Raw genomic sequence first — 23,494 nt, 5'->3', positions numbered from 1 at the left:
TGTTAATGTTGTTGATGTGTTTGTATATATATATATATATATATATATATATATATGTGTGTGTGTGTGTGTGTGTCCCATGTAAACGTACAATAAATATATGTATATATATATATATATATATATATATATATATATATATATATATATATATATAGTATATATATGAGGACAGATAGATCGGTACATATCTGTATGAACTCTCTCTCTCTCTCTCTCTCTCTCTCTCTCTCTCTCTCTCTCTCTCTCTCTCTCTCTCTCTCTCTCTCGTTAACTATTAACAGTATATTTAAATATAACCCGCGTAAATACATCAGAAGTAAAATTCCTTCAAACTTTTCGTAGTTTTTAGACAATTCATTGATTTTGCTTTCGAATACAACTATCATAACGATGAGTTCACATTCTCGCAATATTTACCATTTCCATTCTGTTAAAAATTAGCGATCATGATTTTAAATGCCTTTGAGGCTTTGAAGTTCTAGTGATGGAATATATACGTCCGTTTGAAATCATGTGAATATGAATACGGCTTCTACCTGTATTTAGTCATGAGGCATTTCTGCTTTGTTAAGCTATGTCTGCCTTCCTTTGTACTGTGAATCCACGAGACTTATATCTATCAGCAGAACTAAATAGCTATTATTTATTAAGCTTTGCTTGTCTACGGTAATTTTTATCTTAATTTTTGCCAGAGTCAGGTGAACCATCTAAATAACAATGTTGCTACACTTAAAAATCTGCCGTAAAAAACGGTAAAAATCCTGGCATAATTGTTGCCAGACATTTACCTGTAGACGTGAAGGAGTGACATTACGGTCACCAAACTAAAAAAAAATATAATAACAAAGTATGGCAAAATAACGGTTGCCTGTATTTCACTAAAATACGACTGAGAACAGTATATTCATTACGGAGAATTTCTAATTAGAATTACGGTTTTCTAACAGTGTACCAATGTCATCTGTTTCTAATTCATATCAAATATATAAGTAATTTTGATAATTTCTGCTTTTTCTTCTGGATGAGCCAGCACTTTTAACTCTCCTGAAAGGACTACCGCAGCATAAACTGGAATATTGCTTTGAAAAGATCACATTATTCATAAAGTGGATTACAATATTTCGTACTCGACTCGTGCCGAGGAAAAGAAATTTTTACATCTACTCAACTTAATGTGATAATCAACAAACGAAAAATCTTTGAAGAGATGTTTATTTCAGTTCAATAATTATAATATATTATGAAATCAAAGTTGCTGAAACAATTAGTAAAGGAATCGCTTCGACTTCTCATCTTTGTCGCTGCTTCCTTTCCATCAAGTACAAATAGCACGATCATACACTGATAGGAAAAATCATAATTTTATGAGGAAAATCTCCGTAAAAATTATACTGTTCTCAACCGTATTAGTGTAAGAAGCTAGTGTGCAGCTACCAATATATAAAGATACCGACATTTTATAAAAGTTTTTAACATTGGAAAGTCATTTTAGTAATTGACGGTGACGTTTTTTTTTTTTTTTTTTTTTAATGAAAATAGACTAGTATGTACCTCTAAAAGGACGGGAAGCTGAGAATACGCCGCTTGAATTATGGGACCGCTTTATGCGCACTGCAAGGAAACAGATTGCCGTAAATTAACCCCATAACAAATAAATGGCCTCTTTCAAAGCGACCACTTCCCGCTGAAGGTGAAAGTAATGAGGAGGTAATGGGATTTTTTCCATCTTTTTGTATTCTGCGTCAGGATGGGACATTAGCGTTGCATTTTAGGGGAATAGAAGATGTCGTCACTGTTCAGGATAATGGAATTGCTGGCAGCATCTTGCATGACATTTATTTCCGAGCATGGCACGTCTTCAGTTAACAGATAGGTGTTTTCAGGGTTTTGCCTCTCTCTCTCTCTCTCTCTCTCTCTCTCTCTCTCTCTCTCTCTCTCTCTCTCTCTCTCTCTCTCTATGGCATCATCATATCAGTTTTACGTTATCAATCTGTAAGCACTATTACTTCATGTTCGATTGATAGCTCTCTCTCTCTCTCTCTCTCTCTCTCTCTCTCTCACAAACAGTGGTATCATCATATCAATTTTACGCCATCACTCTGTAAGCACTATTACTTCATGTTCGATTAATATCTCTCTCTCTCTCTCTCTCTCTCTCTCTCTCTCTCTCTCTCTCTCTCTCTCTCTCTCTCTCTCTCTCACCATCATCATATCAGTTTTACGCCATCAATCTGTAAACATTAATACTTCATGTTCGATTAATAGCGGCCCCCCCCCCCCTCTCTCTCTCTCTCTCTCTCTCTCTCTCTCTCTCTGAAGGAGGAGAAGGGCACAGGAAGAGGAGGAGGATCAAAGAAGTCCTACACATCGAGTTGAGGAAGAGTTTGGCCGGATGTGGGAGAGGAGACTTCATGGGTGGAAATGTCGATAAGGGGAAGAGAATATAAAGAAGGATTTTTATTTTTTCATATATATTTTTCTTAAAATATTGACATATATCTGGGAATATGTCAAGCAAATTAGGGAGTTTTGATATGGGGAAAACATCCGTTCAATCATCCCGACCATATTAAAAAATCAGTTAAATATAAAGGAAAACAATATGTACTTCTTTGTGTATTTTAATGTTAAATTCTATCTCTGGGATATTAAACGTCTTCAGAAAAGTTATTTTAAAGTTTAGAGTTTTATGCCTATTTTGTTTTTAATTTCTCAGCCAGTACACTAACACAGCAAACAAACACTCATACCTAGATATAAACATAAACACGTACATGCTGTGTATATACACACACACATATATATATATATATATATATATATATATATATATATATATATATATATTTATATATATCTATATATATATATGTGTATATATATATATATATATATATATATATATATATATATATATATATATATATATATGTGTGTGTGTGTGTGTGTGTGTGTGTATAAATTAGGCCTTTCATCTATAGTAGACCAGAGATGGCTGCATTGAGAGAGAGAGAGAGAGAGAGAGAGAGAGAGAGAGAGAGAGAGAGAGAGAGAGAGAGATTGGCAGAAAGTTTTCATGATGATGATTTGTTTGGCTTTCTGGGAAATATATAGATCCGAGGTTATGGGGTTATAAGTATTTGAATTATCCATAATTATCTTTACATGCAACACATACATACATACACACATGCACAACACACACACACACACACACACATACACACACACACACATATATATATATATATATATATATATATATATATATATATATATATATATATATATACATATATATATATATACAGTATATATATATATATATATATATATATATATATATATATATATATATATATATGTGTGTGTGTGTGTGTGTGTGTGTGTGTGTGTTTCTGTGTGTGTTTTGCATTGCGTAGTATTTAACCAAACTGGCGTATATATGTCGAAGGAATGAGTACGATCAAGAAGTTTTGCAATAATTTACCTTTACGAAGTAATTGTATTTATTGGTTGCCAACAATGAAGATGGCTGACGTCTCCCTTTTTCTCTCGTCCGTCGTATCCTTCATTATTATTATTATTATTATTATTATTATTATTATTATTATTATTATTATTATTATTATTATTACTTAAGCTACAATCCTAGAAGGAAAAGCAGGATGCTATAACCCCAAGGGCTCCAACAGGGTGAAATAGCCCAGTGAGGAAAGTAAGTAAGAAAATTAAATAAACGACAAGAACAATAATGAACAACTAATTTTAAACACCTTACGATTGTTCTGTCGATTCCAACTTGCAGAGAAATGTCGCTTATCGAAACGTTTGCCTCTTGCACGCTAATGATCGATGAATTGAAAGATAAGGTGTTGTTGTTTATCTTATCTTCTCGGTTGCAATTGGACGTTTCTCGACCATATGAGTGAAGTCATGAGAAAATATGAGATACGAAGTTATGGATTTTTTTTTGTTTTTATTCAGTGCACTTTTCTGATATGCATTAATTATTTTTCTGGTAATTTTCATAATTATTCCACGTTGTTTCAGCGCAATCACATTACATTTCTTATTCAAACTTAGTTCCTTCTTTACTACTATCTAACAATCTCATGTGAAATTATTCTATAATTCTTCGACATATTCCGTTAATGATAGATTTTCTTATAATTTCTCCCCTCTATTACTATTTATATTTTCATTTTGAAAGAGCATACCATTCTTTTGAAAAAAAAAAAATATTATAATTTCACGAAATGAAATCTAATGGGAGAATTTCGCGTGAACAACTGACTGATAACAGGAGCAATCAGTGATTTCAGATCTCTGCCAATCGTGAAGATTGTCAATATTTTACTTAAGTCTACGGACCAAGCTTTCCATTTTTCATGTTTTGACTCTGAATGAATCTACTGAATAATAATAACCATAATAACCAGAATCGCCATCCTAATCCAGATCGCATCCAAAATGCAGCAGTTTCTTCCGGAACATAATGCCTATCCATTTTCAAAAGTTGGTGAAAATTCGGCAAGAAGTTTTGACATAATCCTACTCACAAACAAACAAACAAATTGATAAACAGATAAACGCAGTTCATTTTATAACCTCCTTGGTGGAGGTAATATATTACAATCTTCGTGGTTTGACTACGATGAAAAAACAGTTCTTTGCTACTTTTTTCTGTGGAATAATTAACCTTTCCCCTTTTTCTGGCTATGTATCAAGGAAACTAAAACCTTGACTTTGCATGATAACTTAATAACAACATAGAAATGGTTTCCAACACTCCCTCGAAATAATAATAGTTAACCTTTTGAACCAAAAATTAATCGGGTATTTTTTTTCTTGTGAAGGAGTAACTTCAATAGGAGGGGGACATCAGATTTTTGTGTATGCGTTTGACGGTTAAGTTTGACTTATCAAAACAATATCTTGAAAGCAAAAAATGGGAAAGACCCCTTGGGTTTTTAATTGACTCTTTTTTAGTATTTTTTCAAGCTTTTGTTGCAACCAATGCAATAAAATGATTTTCTACAAGCAGCATATTACTTTAAAATGAATCGGCCCAGAAATGTTTGTATTTATTTATTTATTTATTTTTTTTTTTGAGAATATTTTGTTTAACTCTAATTTATTGTAATATCTCGTGCTAAGATTTAATCACGTAGGTTATCATGTGGCTAGGTATGCTGTTGTTTTTACCTTTTGTTCTCTTAAATATCTTTATATTATATATACTTTTAGTAATAAATCTATGTACTGATACAGTTAGGCACAGTGATTTCAGATGTGCACAATGCGTAAGTTATTTATATATTACGTTTAAAGATCCAGTTATAATGTTTTGAAAAAATATGAAAGGTTCCTTACCTAAGCAACCAACTGTCGCTTGTTGAAAAGACTGATTTTTCAATTCACTTGCCTGATGACAGACGTCTTAAATTTTCTTGGATCTTCAAAATCAAAATACTTTTGAATTTGATAAGATGAAATAGAATGAAATTCTTCTATGAAGCTAAGTGATAGTTTTGGGAAATATTCTCCAGCTCCACCCAAGCACGCTACCCCCCCCCCCCTTTTTTTTTTCCTTCCTCCTTCTTCTTCCTCTTAACGAACCCCTGCCCCTCTACTACTCTCTACCCCATCCCTGTCTTCCTCTTCCCATTCTCCTCCAACACTGACCACTAACAGTCCATCAACGTTATTTATAAGTAACGGCATTCTCAAACAAACCAATCAGATCAGTAATCAAATAAATAAAATAATCGGATCAGTAATCAAATTGGCAATAACGATGACACATTATGATTCCCAATTAGCTTCCGAATTGTAGAGTAATTCATTATGAAGAACGTCATCATCGTGATGAAACAAGTGGCATTTCTTGATTGGTTAACCGATATTAACAAATGATGTCACAATCAGTAGATTTATTTTTTTCCAACAGTCAGTTTCAATAATGAATTTTTTTTTTATTCCAATAGATAGAGGTAGGACTGATAAAACCATAACTTAAATAATGAGAGCTATGGGAACTTAATTTTGATTTATATTGACCAACATTCGTTTAAAGATTTTGTAAACAAACGCGCTACACCTTCCATTTTCATTAATCCCATTTAAAGGTTTAAAGATTACTCATGAATGGCAGAGGCAAGTGATATTGCCCTAGAGACTGACCATATATACATAAGATCAGCGGGCAAGCCCCTCTCAAGCCAAGCTACGACCAGGGAGGGCCAGGTAATGGTTGCTGATGATTCAGCAGGTAGACCTATAGGCTCCCCCAAACGTTCCTATAGCTCACAAGGATGGTGAGGTTGCAGCGACCAAAGGAACTACCGAGTTTGAGTGGGACTCGAACGCCCGTCTGGCGATCACCAGGCAGAGACGTTACCAATAAAGCCACAACAACCGTTGCGCATCATAAATTCCAGTTCTAAGATTCTTTTATTTGAGAGTCAGTCATCATAATTGAAAAAAAAAATCCCCAAAAGAGGATTAAAAGAAGGATTAGATTTGTAATGGACTTTCTCTTTGAAGTTTTTGGTGTACAAACTTCTTGGTAGGCAGTCAGTAAGAAATGTTCGAAATATTTAATGTCTGTTCCCATATCTTCTAATACTGAGAGAAGAATAATTCTCTTTTTTCGGGATGAAAGAATCATTCTCTTTTTTTCAGAAAGTCATTCTCTTTTTTTCTGTTAACTAGTGTAGGTTATGGACTTGCTCCGTCAAAGAATGTTGCATGCTGGTTATAAAGGTGACTTGTTAAACTATAGCAATTTGTGATATTTGATTGGTACTTGGTGAAATTAGGTCTTAAAGGAAAAATATATTGTTATTTTTCTCGTCGGTTGGATCTTATTAAAAAATCATATGTATATATATATATATATATATATATACGTGTATGTGTATATATGTATATATATGTATATATATATATATATATATACGTGTATATATATGTATATATATATATATATATACATACACACACACACACACACATATATATATATATATATATATATATATATATATATATATATATATACAACAACAAATCCAGCCGTTTTTTTTAGCCCACTGCAGGACAAAGGCCTCAGACATGTCAATTGATGCCAGTTTCCATCACAACGCTGGCCAGTACTGATTGGTGATGGTGGGAGATTTACGTCCGATCGCTTACAGCAAACCAACCTAGTATGGGTGGCCCTGGCTAGTACGCACACTCACACATACGCTTATATATATATATATATATATATATATATATATATATATATATATATATATATATATGTATGTATATATATATATAGAAGTGAGTACTTGCACCCGTAGTTAGAAATAACGATGCGATAGTTAAGGCATGAGTTACCAAGCCAGTTAACCTCAAAGATACTCCTTGCTAGGAACGGAATGGTCTCTCGTTATTTAAACTCGATAAGTTAGATGCTTAAATAATTAACTACTTTGCTTCTTTAAAATACTGTTTGTTATCGAAGAAAGTGCTCTCATTATCAGCAGCCGTTTTTTATCAGTTTTCAATTAGCCTTCAAGGAGGATTACAACCCACCACATAAGGTTAACATAAGGATGTCATAAATAGTGACTATGTAAATATTCAGTTTGTTAGTAATAAAACAATTCAAAATCCAAAATTGATAAAAGAGAAATATTTTGTTCAAGAAAAACTGAAGACTTACACGTTCTCAAAGTGCTTCGATAATGTGGATCTGATAATAAACACCAGTTATGCAGCGTGATATGTGAAATGCCAAAGAATATATGCGATAAACTGAACGTATAGAGAGTAGGGTTACCCTGCGGGATAGGCCCAGGAAATCAGCCCTTCAGGTAAGTAACATCATGGCTGGAAAAATAGCAATCTGTTGCTCTGAAACCACCTTCAAGGAAGTTTTTGTCGTCCCCATTTTTTTTATTTTTTTTTTTTTTAGCAACAATTCAATTACTTCGAAAAGGAGTCTCTGGGTGTCTATCTAGTAAAGACAGCATGCAGCATTGAGGCACAAAATAAATCAAGAGACTCTCCTTTCTCCGCAGAGCTTAGATATTCTTCTGTGACATACGTGTACGTTCATTATGGTGAACCAAGGTGAAAAGGTACTAGCAGGGAATAACACTACAGTATCTTCTGTGTGGACGCCAATCTTTGATATTGAATACTTCATAATGCGTGAAGTTCTGAAACCTAAAAAAAATTTTACACTACATAATCATATTTCACATTTGTTTTATTTATATCACATATCATTATCTATTAATTTTTTTCGCATATTTTAGCACCGTTAATGAACATTTCCACCGACGCCCTAGGCGAGTGTCCAGAGGCTGGTAACCTTTTATGTAAAATCCAAATATTTTCATGGCTAGGTAGATGTATTCACCATTAGGTTTAATATTTTTGCTAAAATATTCAATGCTGGTTGTAGTTCTTGGTAAAATATTTGGGCATAGTAGTCCAATTATGAAAACGTGATGCCTTAAGTAATTTTTTTTTTATGATTCATGCCTATTTGCATTTGCTGCACGTGTCGGCAAAATTTTAAGAACTCTAATAAAACTTACAAACCACTTATTTGAAGTCCCTTTTTTGTAATTCTCTTCAGCTCAAAGGAACATTTTCTAATATTTCATTACTAAACAAGTATATTCTGTGTATAAAATGTTTCAAGTTAATTCTGTAGAAAATCCTTTTAAATTCAAAGAATCAAGGGACATCCTATCTCGCTCGTTTATAATGATTTCCTCCTACTGGTTTTTGGTACGTTATGCTTATTGAATCCTATTTGGCAAAATTAACTCCTTTTGGGATATTAGCTTGCCTTTCCTCCTCAGTTCACGCTCAAAGCGAACTAGATGGGTACAACTTTGTTCATTGAATGAAGAAGGTGTCGACAGAGAGGTAAAAACTAGAGTGATGGTGATCCCTTCTGGTCTAGATAAGCGATGGCTCGTAAAATTCTTGTTCATCGACTCGATCTTATTTTCAATTAGCAAAGAAAAAAGGTTGCGCCGGTCAGGTTCCTTGTTGGGGGGGGGGGGGGGGGCATTAAAAGTTTGAGGGACGCTTGTAGCAGGACTTGTTTGACACGGTTTATGGGCCCTTGTAGATTTGCTCATAAAACAGAATGACTCATTCCATACGTCGGATAATTCGTCCATCGCATTACTTCCAAGTCCTACAGAATAGTCTTTCTGTAGGTCTTGATATTTTCTCATGAAGCTGAAACGTTTTACGAACATAGTAAAACGCTGATCTTTACCAACTATTTTGAGATAGGATTAATCATTATCTTAAATTTAAAAATACGAATTTTTGTGTTACATTGAGTATGTAAAGAAGCACTAACAGAGAAATGTCATTATTGTATTTAATGGGTAGCTAGAAAACCTTGCAAGAAAAAGTACTAAAAATAGTGAGTATGCTCTTCGAATGATTAATTCCAACAGACACACCATGTTTGAAGCATGAACCTTTTATTCACTTTTGATTTTTCTTGAAAATGATAAAATGCTATATTTCATAGAACCAATAAAAAAAAAACATTCCGCGTTTATCATTTAGAAAAAAAAAAACTAATCATTACTATGAAAATTTTGCTGCGAATAATTTGAAAGTTAAATTTTCACATGGGAACTAAAATTATTGTACCGTGGTGCATGAGTGCATGATAATTGCTATAATTTATTAGGAGCACTTTCTTGAGCACGTACAGTATTTGAATTACAGCTAATTTGTATGTGGTTCTATACTCATCAAATTCATAAAATGTAATTTTGCTATTCTTTGATAATTGATTAAAAACATAGAACACTAAAACCTTTTTGGGTGATTAGAAGGACAGCAGCTTTTTTTAAATCTAGTTGATTGCTTTGATGTGTTACCGCCCCACTGCCTTGGTAAAGTCCTATTTTAGTCATCATAATTTTACAAATTAAGTCTGAGTAGTGGTCGTTATCTCTCAACTTGTGAGATTACGTTTGGATCACAACATTCAGAGCTTTTGGATGTTACATATTTTTTAATGGGGGTTCAACATTAGCAGAGGTATTTGCTCCACGAATGTTTATTTTCTCTAGTTGAAAGGTTTTGAAGCTCGACATGAGTTGCACAGGCAAGGAGGGGTCTGTTTGCTTATTGACCAATGTCCTAGTGACCGGCCATATTTGTCAGCACCTAACCCACATTGGAAACGTCCCTGCCTGGTGATAGCCGGACTGGGGTTCGAGTCCCACGCAAACTTAATAGTTTCGTGTAGTGTCTGCAATCTCACCCCCTTGTGAGATAAGGAGTGGGTGTTTGAGGGAGCCAACTTGAACCAATATTGATTTCTATTCCTTGCAGGTTTACTTTAGGTTTTGTAGACGTTCGCGAGAGACGGAAAAATCAGCAGCCATTGCCTGGCCCTCCCTCGTTCTAGCTTGGGTGCTGATCTCTAGGGCATTGTCATGCTAGGGCATTATGACTGTCCCTTACCTCTGCCATTCATGTTTGACCTTTAAACCTTTAAACCTAAGCTAAGACTAGAAAGGGCCAGTAAATGGCGGCAAAGATAGGAATTGATGAAGTATCATAAGGCTTGACGCATTGATTGTTAGTCAGGGATGTCTCCGGTAAGCTAAAACAACCCCTGATAGGTTATAGCTCTACAATTAAATGCAACACATTTGAAGGGGCTTTGATCATATAAGACTTTATCATAAAGATCAGAGTCTGCAGATAATGCATTAGTTTTATTACCCCGGCCAAGGAGGTTATTGTTTTGGTGTTGTATACTTTCGCTTGTTCGCCTATATTTAGTAGGATGGTAATTGCTTAGGAATTTAACTTTGGGGGAGGTATACTCTCATTGACTTATATATAGTCTAGTTAATTATAACCTGATTGAAATGCTCAAGTTATAGATACATTTTATTTTGACTTTCAACTAGCAATGATGAAATACTAAATTTCAGCCAACTTAGTTAAGTAGGGAACATTGTCGCCAATAGTTTGGAGACGCTTCAGGAGAAAACATAATTATCTTTAAGAAATTTTAAAGTCTCTCTAGATACTGTTTTATTCCCTGTTATATTACTTCATTAAGATTTAAATAGTAGAAATGATTGTTGTCTTTTTGTGATGTGTTCATGAATCCCCCCAAAAATACACTAACCGTGCATTAATCAATATTATCCAATGATCTTTTTTTTTTTTTTTTTTTTGCTAATAAAGCAAGGAAAAGAACAACTGAATGCCGTTCTTTTTATGTAGCTTTTGTGGCCACTGATACAAAACTGGATTTACCAACCGAATATCCAACTGTAATAAACATATGATCGATTCTGCATAATTTACTCTTTTCTGCCAAGAAGTAGAATCTACATTTTCATCTGACGAACTTCGTTCTCAAAATGAAACAAATATGGTACATCAATTAAACAGTGAAATATATATATATATTTCATGTCATTATTTCACCAAAGCACATAATAGTAAAAAAAAACTCTACTTTCACTGGTGCTTATTTATATTGTATCATTATTTGATTCTTAATGTCACTACTTTATCAAAAAGACGATTAATAAAAATGAATTCTATTTCCAGGAACCTTGGTCTCCAAGGATACGAAGTGTGGCGCAACCCACAGATTTACCTCATAGGAGCCCAGCCTTTGTGCACACAGATTCCTGGCTTGTCCCCTGGCCAAACTAAGCTATGTCAGCTTTACCAGGATCATATGGGGAGCGTGGGTAGAGGTGCCAAGACAGGCATCCACGAGTGCCAGTGGCAGTTCAGACACAGACGCTGGAACTGTTCAACTGTCGACGATTCTACTGTCTTCGGCCCAGTTTTACAGATACGTGAGTACTGGGAAACCTATTTCATGTTACTGACTCATGGGCATAGAATGTAAACTTGGTTTTGAAGAATGCCTTTTTGCAAAAACTCTAATCTGATTGGGCGAAATTTTTATCATATTCCATATTGCAAGAAGGTATGCCATGAGTCTATATTTTGAATAATAAATAATAAAAATCAGCCATCTATCTCCCCAATTAATATAAGTTGGTCTATACATACGAAATATTGGAGCGTGCATTTCTATGCATACACGTTCACGGACCAATCTCATATTTTTTAATGGAAACACATTCAATAACAAATGATTTTGATTTAGATATGCATAAATTTAATTGTTTCTGTATTCGATCTCATGAAATTATGATATCTGTGTTCCCCTTTACCAGCGAGCCGCGAAGCAGCATTCGCCCACGCCATAGCCTCGGCAGGAGTGGTTGACAGCGTCTCCCGCTCCTGCAGGGATGGTAAGCTCACGACTTGCGGATGCTCCCGAGCCCGTCGTCCCAGGGACCTCAACAAGGAGTGGATTTGGGGAGGGTGTGGAGACAACGTGGAATATGGCTACAAGTAAGGAAACTATTGGAAATGAGACGTTGTATTAAAAAAAAAGGAGACCCGACTCACTTTAAGCATTAGCAGTCATTTAAAATTTACATTTATTACTTGGATTTTTTTCTTTTTGATAAGTTTAAAATATTAGAACATTTTGATAGTCTTATGGCTGCAAATACTCCCTAATATCACTCTAGATTACCTATGGTTCCCATAATATAGTTATTTTTCTTTTCCATGCGCAAATTTTAATCTCACCCAAGAAACCGTAGCTAATCCGATCTTTCATTATTCTATAACAAACACCTCGTATACAGTTTTACTTTTTATTCCTTGCAGGTTTACCCAAGGTTTTGTAGACGTTCGTGAGAGAGAGAAAAATTACAAGCGAGGAACTATCAAACAAGGCCGACAGTTGATGAATCTACATAATAATGAAGCAGGAAGAAGGGTAGGTTCATTCAATTTTTTGTTTCTACCTGCAGATGGTTAATTTTACTTTAATGAGTCTAGTAATATCTTTCCATATGTGTATATATATATATATATATATATATATATATATATATATATATATATATATATATATATATATATATACACAATACATGTATATAATAATTTTCTGACCTTTCTATTTTTTTTTTTTTTTTTTTTTTTGATTGACTGGATTATTCTGTTTGTTGGAAATTGAAATAACTTCACTTGTCTTTGAGGCGATAGCTTAGATAAGGTTCCCGATACAGTATTGTCTATTTACCTGTTCAATATTTCTATTTACTTATTTAATAATTGATTTAACGAAGAAATGGGGAAACGAAATCCAAATTCTATTCCGTACTAAATTTTTTCAAACTCCCTTTTTTTTAGATAAATGATTCCCAACTTCTGTTTTAAAATTAAGCCTTATTCACACGTTCACAGGACATTATTCCCATGCAGAGTACCTATCAATCTGTTCACCTTATTCGCAGAATTACTAAGCCTTTTCCTAGATCCCATTCTTTTCAACGCAAGATACTTATAATTTTTGGCAGCCAATCTATTTCGCTGAAAAACTTTATGCCTTAAGATTAATCCAGCACGGACGTTTCCTTAAAATATGTGTGGAAGGGACCTTGTTATCAGACAAAAAAATAAAAAAAAAGATACTTTATACTTTGGAGAATTCAGTGAATGCTACAAAGACAGTATTCCGTTTGTTCATCCAATAACCTCGAGTTAATTACCTTCACGTGGAAGCTGAGCTATCACCAATAAAGTTAACATTGTAGTTCTTACTAGAAGTTAAGGTTGATCATCTACATTGTTAACCAATGAAAATAGAAATCGCTCTCTCTCTCTCTCTCTCTCTCTCTCTCTCTCTCTCTCTCTCTCTCTCTCTCTCTCTCTCTCTAGGTATATTTATAAACGATTTGAATTTGTTTTAAAGTTGAGTAAGGCCAATAAAGATTTAACTCATTATATAGATTATTCTGTAATCTAAAACTAAAAGCATAACATTGAAGCCAAGTTAGCAAATTTAACTCAAACCTAGAAACCTAGAGAATATAACAACTCTCTAACGTTTCAGTTTACAACGCTTTTTACAAGCTTAGTCCACAACGCATCATATAAATTGAAAATCATGATTGATATCCTTATTTTGATAGATCGCTTACGCAGTTTCTTTTCAAAATTAGGTTTGTTGTTACTGAAGGGGTAAAGTTCTTCAGTACACTTTTTAAGAGGGACCAGACTTATTTGACACTACCATGCCTGGCCTAAGAGTTTATACAACAACAATAACAATAACAATAATACCAATTATGTTACTTTCCTTCTATCACCTCCTATTGGATTCCATCCCAACTTCTATTTCATGCAAGTCTTACAAACTTATATCTTTTCGAGATGCGGTTACGTTGTTATTATTATTATTATCATTATTATTATTATTATTATTATTATCATTATTATTATTATTATTAACTAAGCTACAATTCTAGTTGGAAAAGTACGATGCTTAAAGCCCAAGGGCTCCAACAGGGAAAATAGCCCATTGATAATAGGAAATAAGGAAATACATAAATTACAAGAGAAGTAATGAACAATTAAAATAGAACACTTTAAGAACAGTAACAACATTAAAGGGTATTCCTTTAAACAACATAACAATCAGTCAGTTTACTTTGTTTACTTATTTGGCTATCTATTCAACAGGCAGTGATCCGCAAGACAAGAGTCACCTGCAAATGTCACGGCGTTTCTGGGTCGTGTTCCCTCATTACTTGCTGGCAGCAGTTAGCACCATTCAGGGAAGTAGGTATGTAAAATATCTCCATTATTTCCTCGTCTTGAAAGTATATACAGAATTGAAGTACTATATTTAGCAATGATTAGATTATGAACATGATAGAAAAAGGTATTTTAGTCTTTCATGTGAACTTCCAATTTAGAAGCTTCCTTAACTCTGTCACTGACAGTGGTGAATTCAACAAAACTTATGATGTAGCAAACTCTTTCAGGATTACACAAATCCTATATTGTTAATATTTTTTGAAATCTCTCATCAAGACCTTTCAAAAAAATACCAGCTGGCTTTGGTTTGGGTGATTTTAAAAGATACTTCCATTTTCACATTTTTATTGTCACCAATGGCAGTGGAAGGTTTAAAATCGACGCAAGAAAATAACTGTAAATATCTACTTGAATACCTTGCTCCCAACTATTAGCAATAATGCAATTTCACAAAGAGCATTATATGTTAAATGTTGTGAATTTGTCAATGTATTGCACTAATTGTAGAAATGTGGTAATTTTGATCGTCCTAGGGCAAGAAAAATCTATAGAATTGTTCAGTTATTGTTCGCTGCAGCTATATAAATTTGTTTAGTTATCGAAAACTAATTTCCCTTTTATCAAAGTCATTTGCGGTAGTCCGAACTTCTCCCTGTTTTCAGTGTTGCCATAATGCCACTCTCTTCTTCAGTCACACATGAGTTCAGATTTTTTAAGATTTTCCGAATGAGCATTTTCAATGTCATCTGACAAAAGCTCCCAAAGTTCCTTGATGAAATATAAAGACTAAAGCTGAATTCCCTTTGCTTATTTTCACAACGTTTGATTTGGTTTGTATACGATGATTTTTTTTTTATTTGACTTCTGTAATCATTCTCGTTTAAAAGACTTAGGCTTAGTAGTTTATTTAAGCAGGTCGTACCTCGTCAATGCTTCCATTAATTAAACCAATCGGATAACACTATTACATTTATTCTTATTCAAAAGTTTGTAGTCCCACTAAGTCAAGTTTATCAACACAATGATATATCAAGCAGATCCTTATGATGGTTCATTCGACTAAATTATCGAGGAGCCAAAACGAACAGATCTTGCTTCATATGGAGAAAGAAGTTTAGTAAAAATAGAAGATAATTTTCAGGCAATACAGTACTTCATTGATGAGGGCTATCATAAGTTATTTCTTACTAGCATCAAACAGCCTTTGGGACAAGTAACACAAAATCATAATGCCCTTTATCTTTTTGATAAGAAATAAAAAAAGAGGTTACTACTGTTTCTTCAAAAAATAAGGCAATTGTTTATGAAGTGCCTTAATCTGAAGTGGATTTGAATTTGCGTTAGATAGAACCCCGTATCTCACAGAAACAGTTACTAGGTAAGATCTATTGCTGAAAAATGTTGGCAAGGTATCGATAGATACGTGTATCATTAGTGGAAATAACTTCTAAGTCTTTGGCAGAGGTGAGAACACACTTTTCCATTTAGTACTGCAATGAACTATCTGCCGTGAAGTCCAATAATATTGATTTGGCATTTTGGTGTTCTTAGGTTACTTACTAGTACCCCGTTCACACCAATGTGGAAGTTTTTTTTTTCTTTTTTGGTAGATTTCTTTGTCTGTTTGTTTCTTTGTTAGGAACTTTATGGAGAAACTACTATACAGATTTACTTGGAATTTTCAGGAGAGATATGCTATGACACAATAGACCCCATTAAAATATAGAAATTGAGGTCACAGTGACCCCAAAGGTCAGAATTATTATTTATTATTATTTTTTTTTTTTTTTTACATAACTCCGTCAAATATTTAAAACCAAGACCAAGATCTTCAGTTTCTATTTTCGAAAATATAATTCTAAATATAACAAAATAGAGAATTTGTCTATTCATAAATATACCCTTGGTAATTTTAAGAAAAATACTATATACCCACTCTTCATTTTTTTAACAGGAGACCTGCTGAAAGAGAAGTATGACGGTGCTACAGAAGTAAAAATAAACCGCCGTGGGAAACTGCAGGTCAAGCATCCACAGTTTAATGTCCCAACTGCTGAAGACTTGGTGTACTTGAGTGACTCCCCAGACTACTGCAGACGCAACAATACTGTGGGGTCCCTGGGTAAGTGATATTTTTCATTGTCAAATTTTATTCCTTTACCGATAAAATCAGGCTAGGCTCAGAATCTTTGTCGGGGTACACTGTTAAACCTTTGCATTGAAAAAAAAAAAAAACGGTAAATGTCTGGCAACATTTATTCCAGGATTTTTACCGTTTTAAAAACGGATATATTGATGTAAAAGTCGTGATATTACGGTCACCAATCCGTGAAAAATTATAACGAAGTAAGGTAAAACTACGGTCGCCTGTATTTTACTGAAATACCATTGAGAACAGTGTATTTTTTACGGCAATTTTCCAATTAAAATTACGGTTTTTTCTAACAGTGTATGGTAGGAAAATATCTACGAAACAGAGCGATAAGTTTGAACTTTACCATGTTGAGAGGAAAAGGATTTGTTTCAGAAAGTATGGACTGAATGTGAGACATCCTGATACCTGCAGACAATCTTTTAGGGTTTTTGCACATTGTTATTTTTCTATGTATCTTTTATCTTTAATCAGTTCTATATTTTTTAGCTTTTGTGACTTTCGAATACTACTAAGTATGATGGACAAATATGACAACAGTTCCCCATTATACATGCAATTGATACTTCTTAATAGCAAACGACGGTAGTATCAGTGAATTTTCCGTCATCCCACTTTCAGTTCCTTTGAAAAATTCAATGAGTGATACTAATCCAGTATTCCGTTCATTCATCCAAGAACCTTGGGTTAATTATTTTCACGTGGAAACTAAGCTATTGCCAATAAAATCTAACTTAGTAGTTCTTCCTAGAAGTTAAGGCTGATAATTCATATTAAATCAATCAGCCAAAATATAAACTCTCTCTCTCTCTCTCTCTCTCTCTCTCTCTCTCTCTCTCTCTCTCTCTCTCTCTCTCTCTCTCTCTCTCTCTCATTCTTTTCAAGTTCCTTAAGACACCATTTGAATACGATTAGACTAATAAAAATCTAGGCCACTGTATAAGTTATTGTATAAACTAAAACGAAGTAAAACATTCAAACCTAGTTAGCAGAGGTAACTCAATGTATATAACAACTCTTTGACGTTACAGTTCACAACACGTTTTAGAAACTAAAGGTAATAATACATCATATTTATTGAGAGTTAACGACACTTCTCAGGAGTTAAGATTAACAATATTCCTCAGAAGCTAAACCTGATAAGACTACTTAAAGGTTTGTAACTTTCCCTGCCTTCTGAAGCATCTAACTCATCTTCTTATAAGTTTTAATGTGTGATGATAGTCGCAATATCCAATCTTCCCTAAAGAATGTACGTTTTCCAAAATTTTAGAACTTATCAGAATATTGATTGACGGGTGGAGAAAGAATGTTGCCTGATTTTCATTAAATGAAATGGATCTTTAAATTGTTTGCATATACACATTGAATAAAATTCTTTATGGTATCAAAGTCATAAAACATTTAATATAGACTCTTCAACAAATACTAATTCGAATGGTTAAAGGCACTATAGTAATGTTTGAAGTCCGCTATTTTCATTTGGTTAATACATATATATTGATGATTCTAAGAAGAATTTGAATATAATTCCAATGTTACTTTCATATTCAGTGTACTCTTTTACATATTACAATGGACTCAAACATCTTAAATAAACAAGAAAAATCAAGATAAAAATCTATTTGGTGTTGGTTCTCGTTTTATGATATATAAATTACGATGAAGATGAAAAATAATGCTCAGCATTACTAATAGGAATTTCCTTGGGTTATTTTCTTATGCTTTTGTTTAATACCAGTAGCATTTAATGACATAATAATCATCCTCGTGAGTGCTTTAAATCTTGGCACTGGCAGAATATTTGGTCATCTTGCAATTATAAGCACATCTGAAAAAGTATTTTTAACTAAATATTCAATTTTTTTATCACTTCATTGTTTATCCTTTTCAATACAGAATTGTTTCCAGGCATTTCTAACAAATGTTAAATTTCGACTACACTTCATTGCCTATTCCATTTGGATATAGAGTTGTTTCCTGGTATTTCTAACAAATTATTCAATTTTGACCACACTTCATTGCCTATTCCATTGAATATAGAGTTGTTTTCATATATTTCTAACAAAATATTCAATTTTGATCACACTTCAATGCCTATTCCATTGAATATATTGTTTCCAGGCATTTCTAACAGAATATTCAATTTTGATCACACTTCATTGCCTATTCCATATAATATCCAGTTGTTTCCAGGTATTTCTAACAAAATATTCAATTTTGATCACACTTCATTGCCTATTCCAGTGAATATAGAGTTGTTTCCAGGCATTTCCAACAAAATATTAAATTTTGATCACACTTCATTGCCTATTCCATTGAATATAGAGTTGCTTCCAGGTATTTTTAACAATATATTCAATTTTGATCACACCTCATTGCCTATTTCATTGAATATAGAGTTGTTTCCATGCATTTCTAACAAAATATTCAATTTTCATCACACTTCATTGCCTATTCCATTGAATACAGAGTTGTTTCCAGGTATTTCTAACAAAATATTCAATTTTCATCACACTTCATTGTCTATTCCATTGAATACAGAGTTGTTTCCATGCATTTCTAACAAAATATTCAATTTAGAACACACTTCATTGCCTATTCCATTGAATATGGAGTAGTTTCTAGGCATTTTAACCAAAAATTCCATTTTAATTATACTTGCATTGCCTATCTCACTGAGCTGTTCCCAGGTTTTTCTAACCAAATATTCTATTTGAATTACACTTCATTGCCTATCTCATTTAGTATAGAATTGTATCCAGGTATTTATAACTAAATATTCAATTTTAATTTTATTTTATTGCCTATCCCATTGTTTGCAGGTAGTTTATCAATGACCACTAAAAACTGATTTTCCTCTCCTTTCTTCAGGAACGGTCGACCGCATTTGTAATAAAACATCCCAAGGAATGGATGGATGTGGGTTACTGTGCTGCGGTCGAGGTTACAACTCCCAGAAAGTGACCCTCAAGGAACGATGTCACTGCAAATTCCACTGGTGCTGCTTCGTTGAGTGCAAAACTTGTACGAGAGTTGTGGATCTGCACACTTGCAAATAATCATGCTGTTGTCTTGACTTAGAGAAAGTGGGAAAAAAACTACTGTTTTAAAATCCGAACTGAGGTATAGGAGAATGAAAATGCTGCTCTGTAAAACTAGCACTGTGATACAGAAAAAGGAAATACTACTCATTGTTAGATGTTTCGTGTGCTAAAATTCTAATTTGGAGAGACATTTGTAAAACAGCGTGAGAGTCGGCAAATTCAGAAACATTGCATAAAGAAAACTAAGTACTTAATGTAGTGAAAACTTTATGAAATCAATTGGTGCAGTCAGTGATTAACTTTAACTACTGCAGGTAGTGAAAAGACACCGATTAAAAATATTAGTGATAATAAATACTCGTTGAATATTTGTACTAAATTGGCCAAGATTTCATGCAATGTCCCCCTGTAGAAATGTGAATTACCACTACAGTTAGAGCTGTGCACGTACCAACATTTTCATTTTGTGCAATGTCATGAGAAAATTTGGCTATTGCAGGAGATTATTTATGCACTTAACCTTAAGCCTGTATAGGACTCCCTTCTTATTAAAGCAATTTCATTAATGTAAGCGATGTACAGTCTCCAGGTGTTAACTTTACATAATATATTAAATATTTGTATTGTCAAGGTGTTTAGTGGCAGCTTTTATCTATTGTACAGTGTCTGTAAATAATGCATACTGTATAGTTTAATGTAGGAAGCTCATTAATGTCGCGTAGAGTATATCTTAGTAGGAAAGTGTTATAGATGAGAAAAAAAAACAAATGTAGAACAATTCAGGGTTATTCACTACTCATAATTTCTTTCCTTTTTTGTACTTCTAGAAGGACTTATTAAAACTTACTCTTTTGCAGTCTAAAGATTTGTTCCTTGATAAGAAAGAGGAGTTGTCTTACTAAAATTCATTTAAGTTTTATACCATTGTACAAATCTTGTAAATTTTAAAGAAATGTATTGTCTTGGTAATTTTTTAGTGTCTCTATCCATTACGAGAACTCCATTTATGTAATTATCATGATAAATAACTTGATGTCAACATAGTATTTTTATATTCCTTCAAATAACGGTTACAATAATATTTTTAACCGGTATTGACTCTCAAATAGACGTTAAATCAAGCTACCACTCAAAATTTGATATATTAGACAGAGTATATGATATATTGTAACAATGAAATGAATAGTTTCGGTTATTTGGCACCATTTCAATAATGACGTTTCAGAGAGATATTATGAATATTTCATCTGTTCTAGTAAATATTTGAAAATTACCCAAGTAGGCCTACTGCTTATTTACTGTTTTGAGTTATCTCTTGCCATTTTATAACATAAGCCACAGTATAATGCATCAAAAACAAGAAGAAAAAAAAAAGTTCTGTCGCTCCTCATATGCCCAAGAAGTATATCATCATCATCATTATTATTATTATTATTATTATTATTATTATTATTATTATTATTATTATCATCGTCATCCAAGTTACAACCCTAATTGCAGAAGGAGGATGCTTTAACCCTAGGGGCTCCAACGAAAAAAAAATAATCAAGTGAGGAAAGGAAATAAGGAAATGGATAAACTACATGAGAAGGCATGAACAATTAGAATAAGATATTTTAAGAACAGTAATAACATTAAATAGATCTTTCATATATAAACTATAAAAAGACTTATGTCAGCCTTTTCAGCATGAAAACATTTGCTGTAAGGTTGAATTTTTGAAGTTTCTCAGATTCAACTACCTGATTAGGAAGATTATTCCACAATTTTGTCACAACTGGAATAAAACTTCTAGAATACTGTGTACTATTGAGCATCATGATGGAGAAGGCATGACTATCAGAATTAACCGCATACTTAGTATCACGAACAGGATGATACTGTACGGAAAGATCTGAATGCAAAGGATGGTAAGAATTATGAAAAATCTTATGCAACATGCATAACGAACTAATATGCATATGCTCTTGTAATAAACCACTTACAGAAAGTGATTCTATAGACGAGGATTTTCAGTTATTAAGCTTCTCAAAAGTATTACTAATGTATATTACTCTTTTTCAATCCCTTACATCAAAGCTGAACTTTTCATCAAACTTATCAAAGGCTGATTAAACCCTTGAGAACGTAATTAGAAAGGTTTGAATTAATATTTCACCAAGTAATTTATCATCTTTACCATTATAATATCTTCTACTACTGTACATTAGAAATTCAACACGAATTTTCGGCATTATAGTTTTCGTAATAGAATACTTGACTGGGCCAATTTCATTTTATCTCTTGCAATTAGGCCATGTTGTGGGGAATCCATTGCTAAGAACCAAACTACATACAAAATGGTCCTTTATTGCAATTTACTTGCAATGCAGCAATTTGACAGGCCAAAAATGCATTTGTTCCAACACGAATACTTACCTCGAACTACTTTCTTTAGGAGGTCACTGGTGATCTCACTCTGCCAACCAGAGTTTTGAGTAGTTACCCCCCCCCCCACTCCGCGCCCTAAGTAGCCTTACCCCCGGCATCCAGGAATGTGCCCCGAGGGTAGGATTAAGGGAGGTCGCTAGATTGCTGGGTCAGCATCGCCATTAAGTTCTCTGGTCGCGAGGCGATAACATCCCTCGCTCTCGTATCTCTGTCGATCCTTTGTGTGCGTTCTGTGCCCCACGTGTTCCCAGCGTGGCAACTTGCGTTTTTTCCAGTGTGCTTTCCCAAGTGTTCCTGTGCGTTCACTTTTCAACCGTGTGCTTACCCAGTGTTTAATTCATTTCCTTAAGTGCTTGTGTCGTGCGTTATGGAGCAGATTCGCCGTTGTCCTGGGCCTAGAGCCGGGAAATCGTGTGGAGCGTTCCTCTCCAAGCCCGAAGTGGATCCTCACTCCCTTTGTTCCTCCTGTAGGGGTAAAGTTTGCTCGTCAGCAGACACGTGCCCCGAGTGCGTAGACTGGAGCGATATACAGTGGGTACGTTATGGTACCAAGAAGAGGAAATCAGCGAAACGTTCCCCCAGGAAAGTTAGTGTTTCCTCGCCGATACCGTCACCCAGTGAGAGGTCCGACAGGGTCTTGGTTTCGCCGTCCCCTACACAAAGTAGGGGACGAGGTAAGTCTAGTGTGGTGGATGAGCAAGGCGTCCTATCCCAGGAGCCCAGTGTTAGTGCAGTGCCAGTAGCAGGCCCCTCTAGGGCTAGTGAAGGACCCAGTAGTGCGTCCGGAGAGTCGGCCCTTGTGCTCGGGGGGCACGCTTCCTCCGATGACCCCGTATGGGGTAGTAACGCAGTCTCAGTGTCGCCGCCGCCCTCGTGGGCTTGTGCTTCTGGCTCCACTTTAGGGGGAGATAACCAGAGTAAAGTCCAACCTGCAGGTCACGATGCCTACGGTTGGAGGCTCCCGAAGACGCCGGGTAGGTCTCCCCTGAGGATGGATGTAGCCCTGGATCCCTGGCTCCAGGGCATGGAACGGTTTGAGTCGTTCCCAACCCTTCCCACGGAAGTTCCCGATGACTTCCTCCAGCCCTCGACCTCTGGCATTCAATGACCGAAGAAGTCCCCCGCAGTCCCCGCTTCCAGCCGACAC

General features: G+C 34.4%; 1 protein-coding gene across 2 annotated transcripts in view; it reads left to right on the top strand.

Annotated features, from left to right (window-relative positions):
* LOC137642231 (protein Wnt-5b-like) overlaps nucleotides 1-20,950 on the top strand; it is a 46,069-nt gene extending 25,119 nt beyond the window's left edge. Inside the window, exons 1-7 of one of the 2 annotated variants that reach the window (XM_068374772.1) lie at nucleotides 7,563-7,874; nucleotides 11,629-11,885; nucleotides 12,273-12,453; nucleotides 12,778-12,889; nucleotides 14,641-14,743; nucleotides 16,673-16,840; nucleotides 19,745-20,950. In XM_068374772.1, the coding sequence (XP_068230873.1) occupies nucleotides 11,762-11,885; nucleotides 12,273-12,453; nucleotides 12,778-12,889; nucleotides 14,641-14,743; nucleotides 16,673-16,840; nucleotides 19,745-19,932 (876 nt within the window). In that variant the 5' untranslated portion in view covers nucleotides 7,563-7,874; nucleotides 11,629-11,761 and the 3' untranslated portion in view covers nucleotides 19,933-20,950. Of the gene's footprint in view, nucleotides 1-7,562; nucleotides 7,875-11,628; nucleotides 11,886-12,272; nucleotides 12,454-12,777; nucleotides 12,890-14,640; nucleotides 14,744-16,672; nucleotides 16,841-19,744 lie in introns of those variants that run through there. The other variant, XM_068374767.1, reaches the window with a different exon arrangement.
* The last annotated feature ends 2,544 nt before the right edge of the window (nucleotides 20,951-23,494 follow it).

This window comes from Palaemon carinicauda, chromosome 1, assembly GCF_036898095.1.
Source record: "Palaemon carinicauda isolate YSFRI2023 chromosome 1, ASM3689809v2, whole genome shotgun sequence".
Lineage (NCBI taxonomy): Eukaryota > Metazoa > Arthropoda > Malacostraca > Decapoda > Palaemonidae > Palaemon > Palaemon carinicauda.
This window is presented reverse-complemented; position numbering and strand designations above follow the sequence as displayed.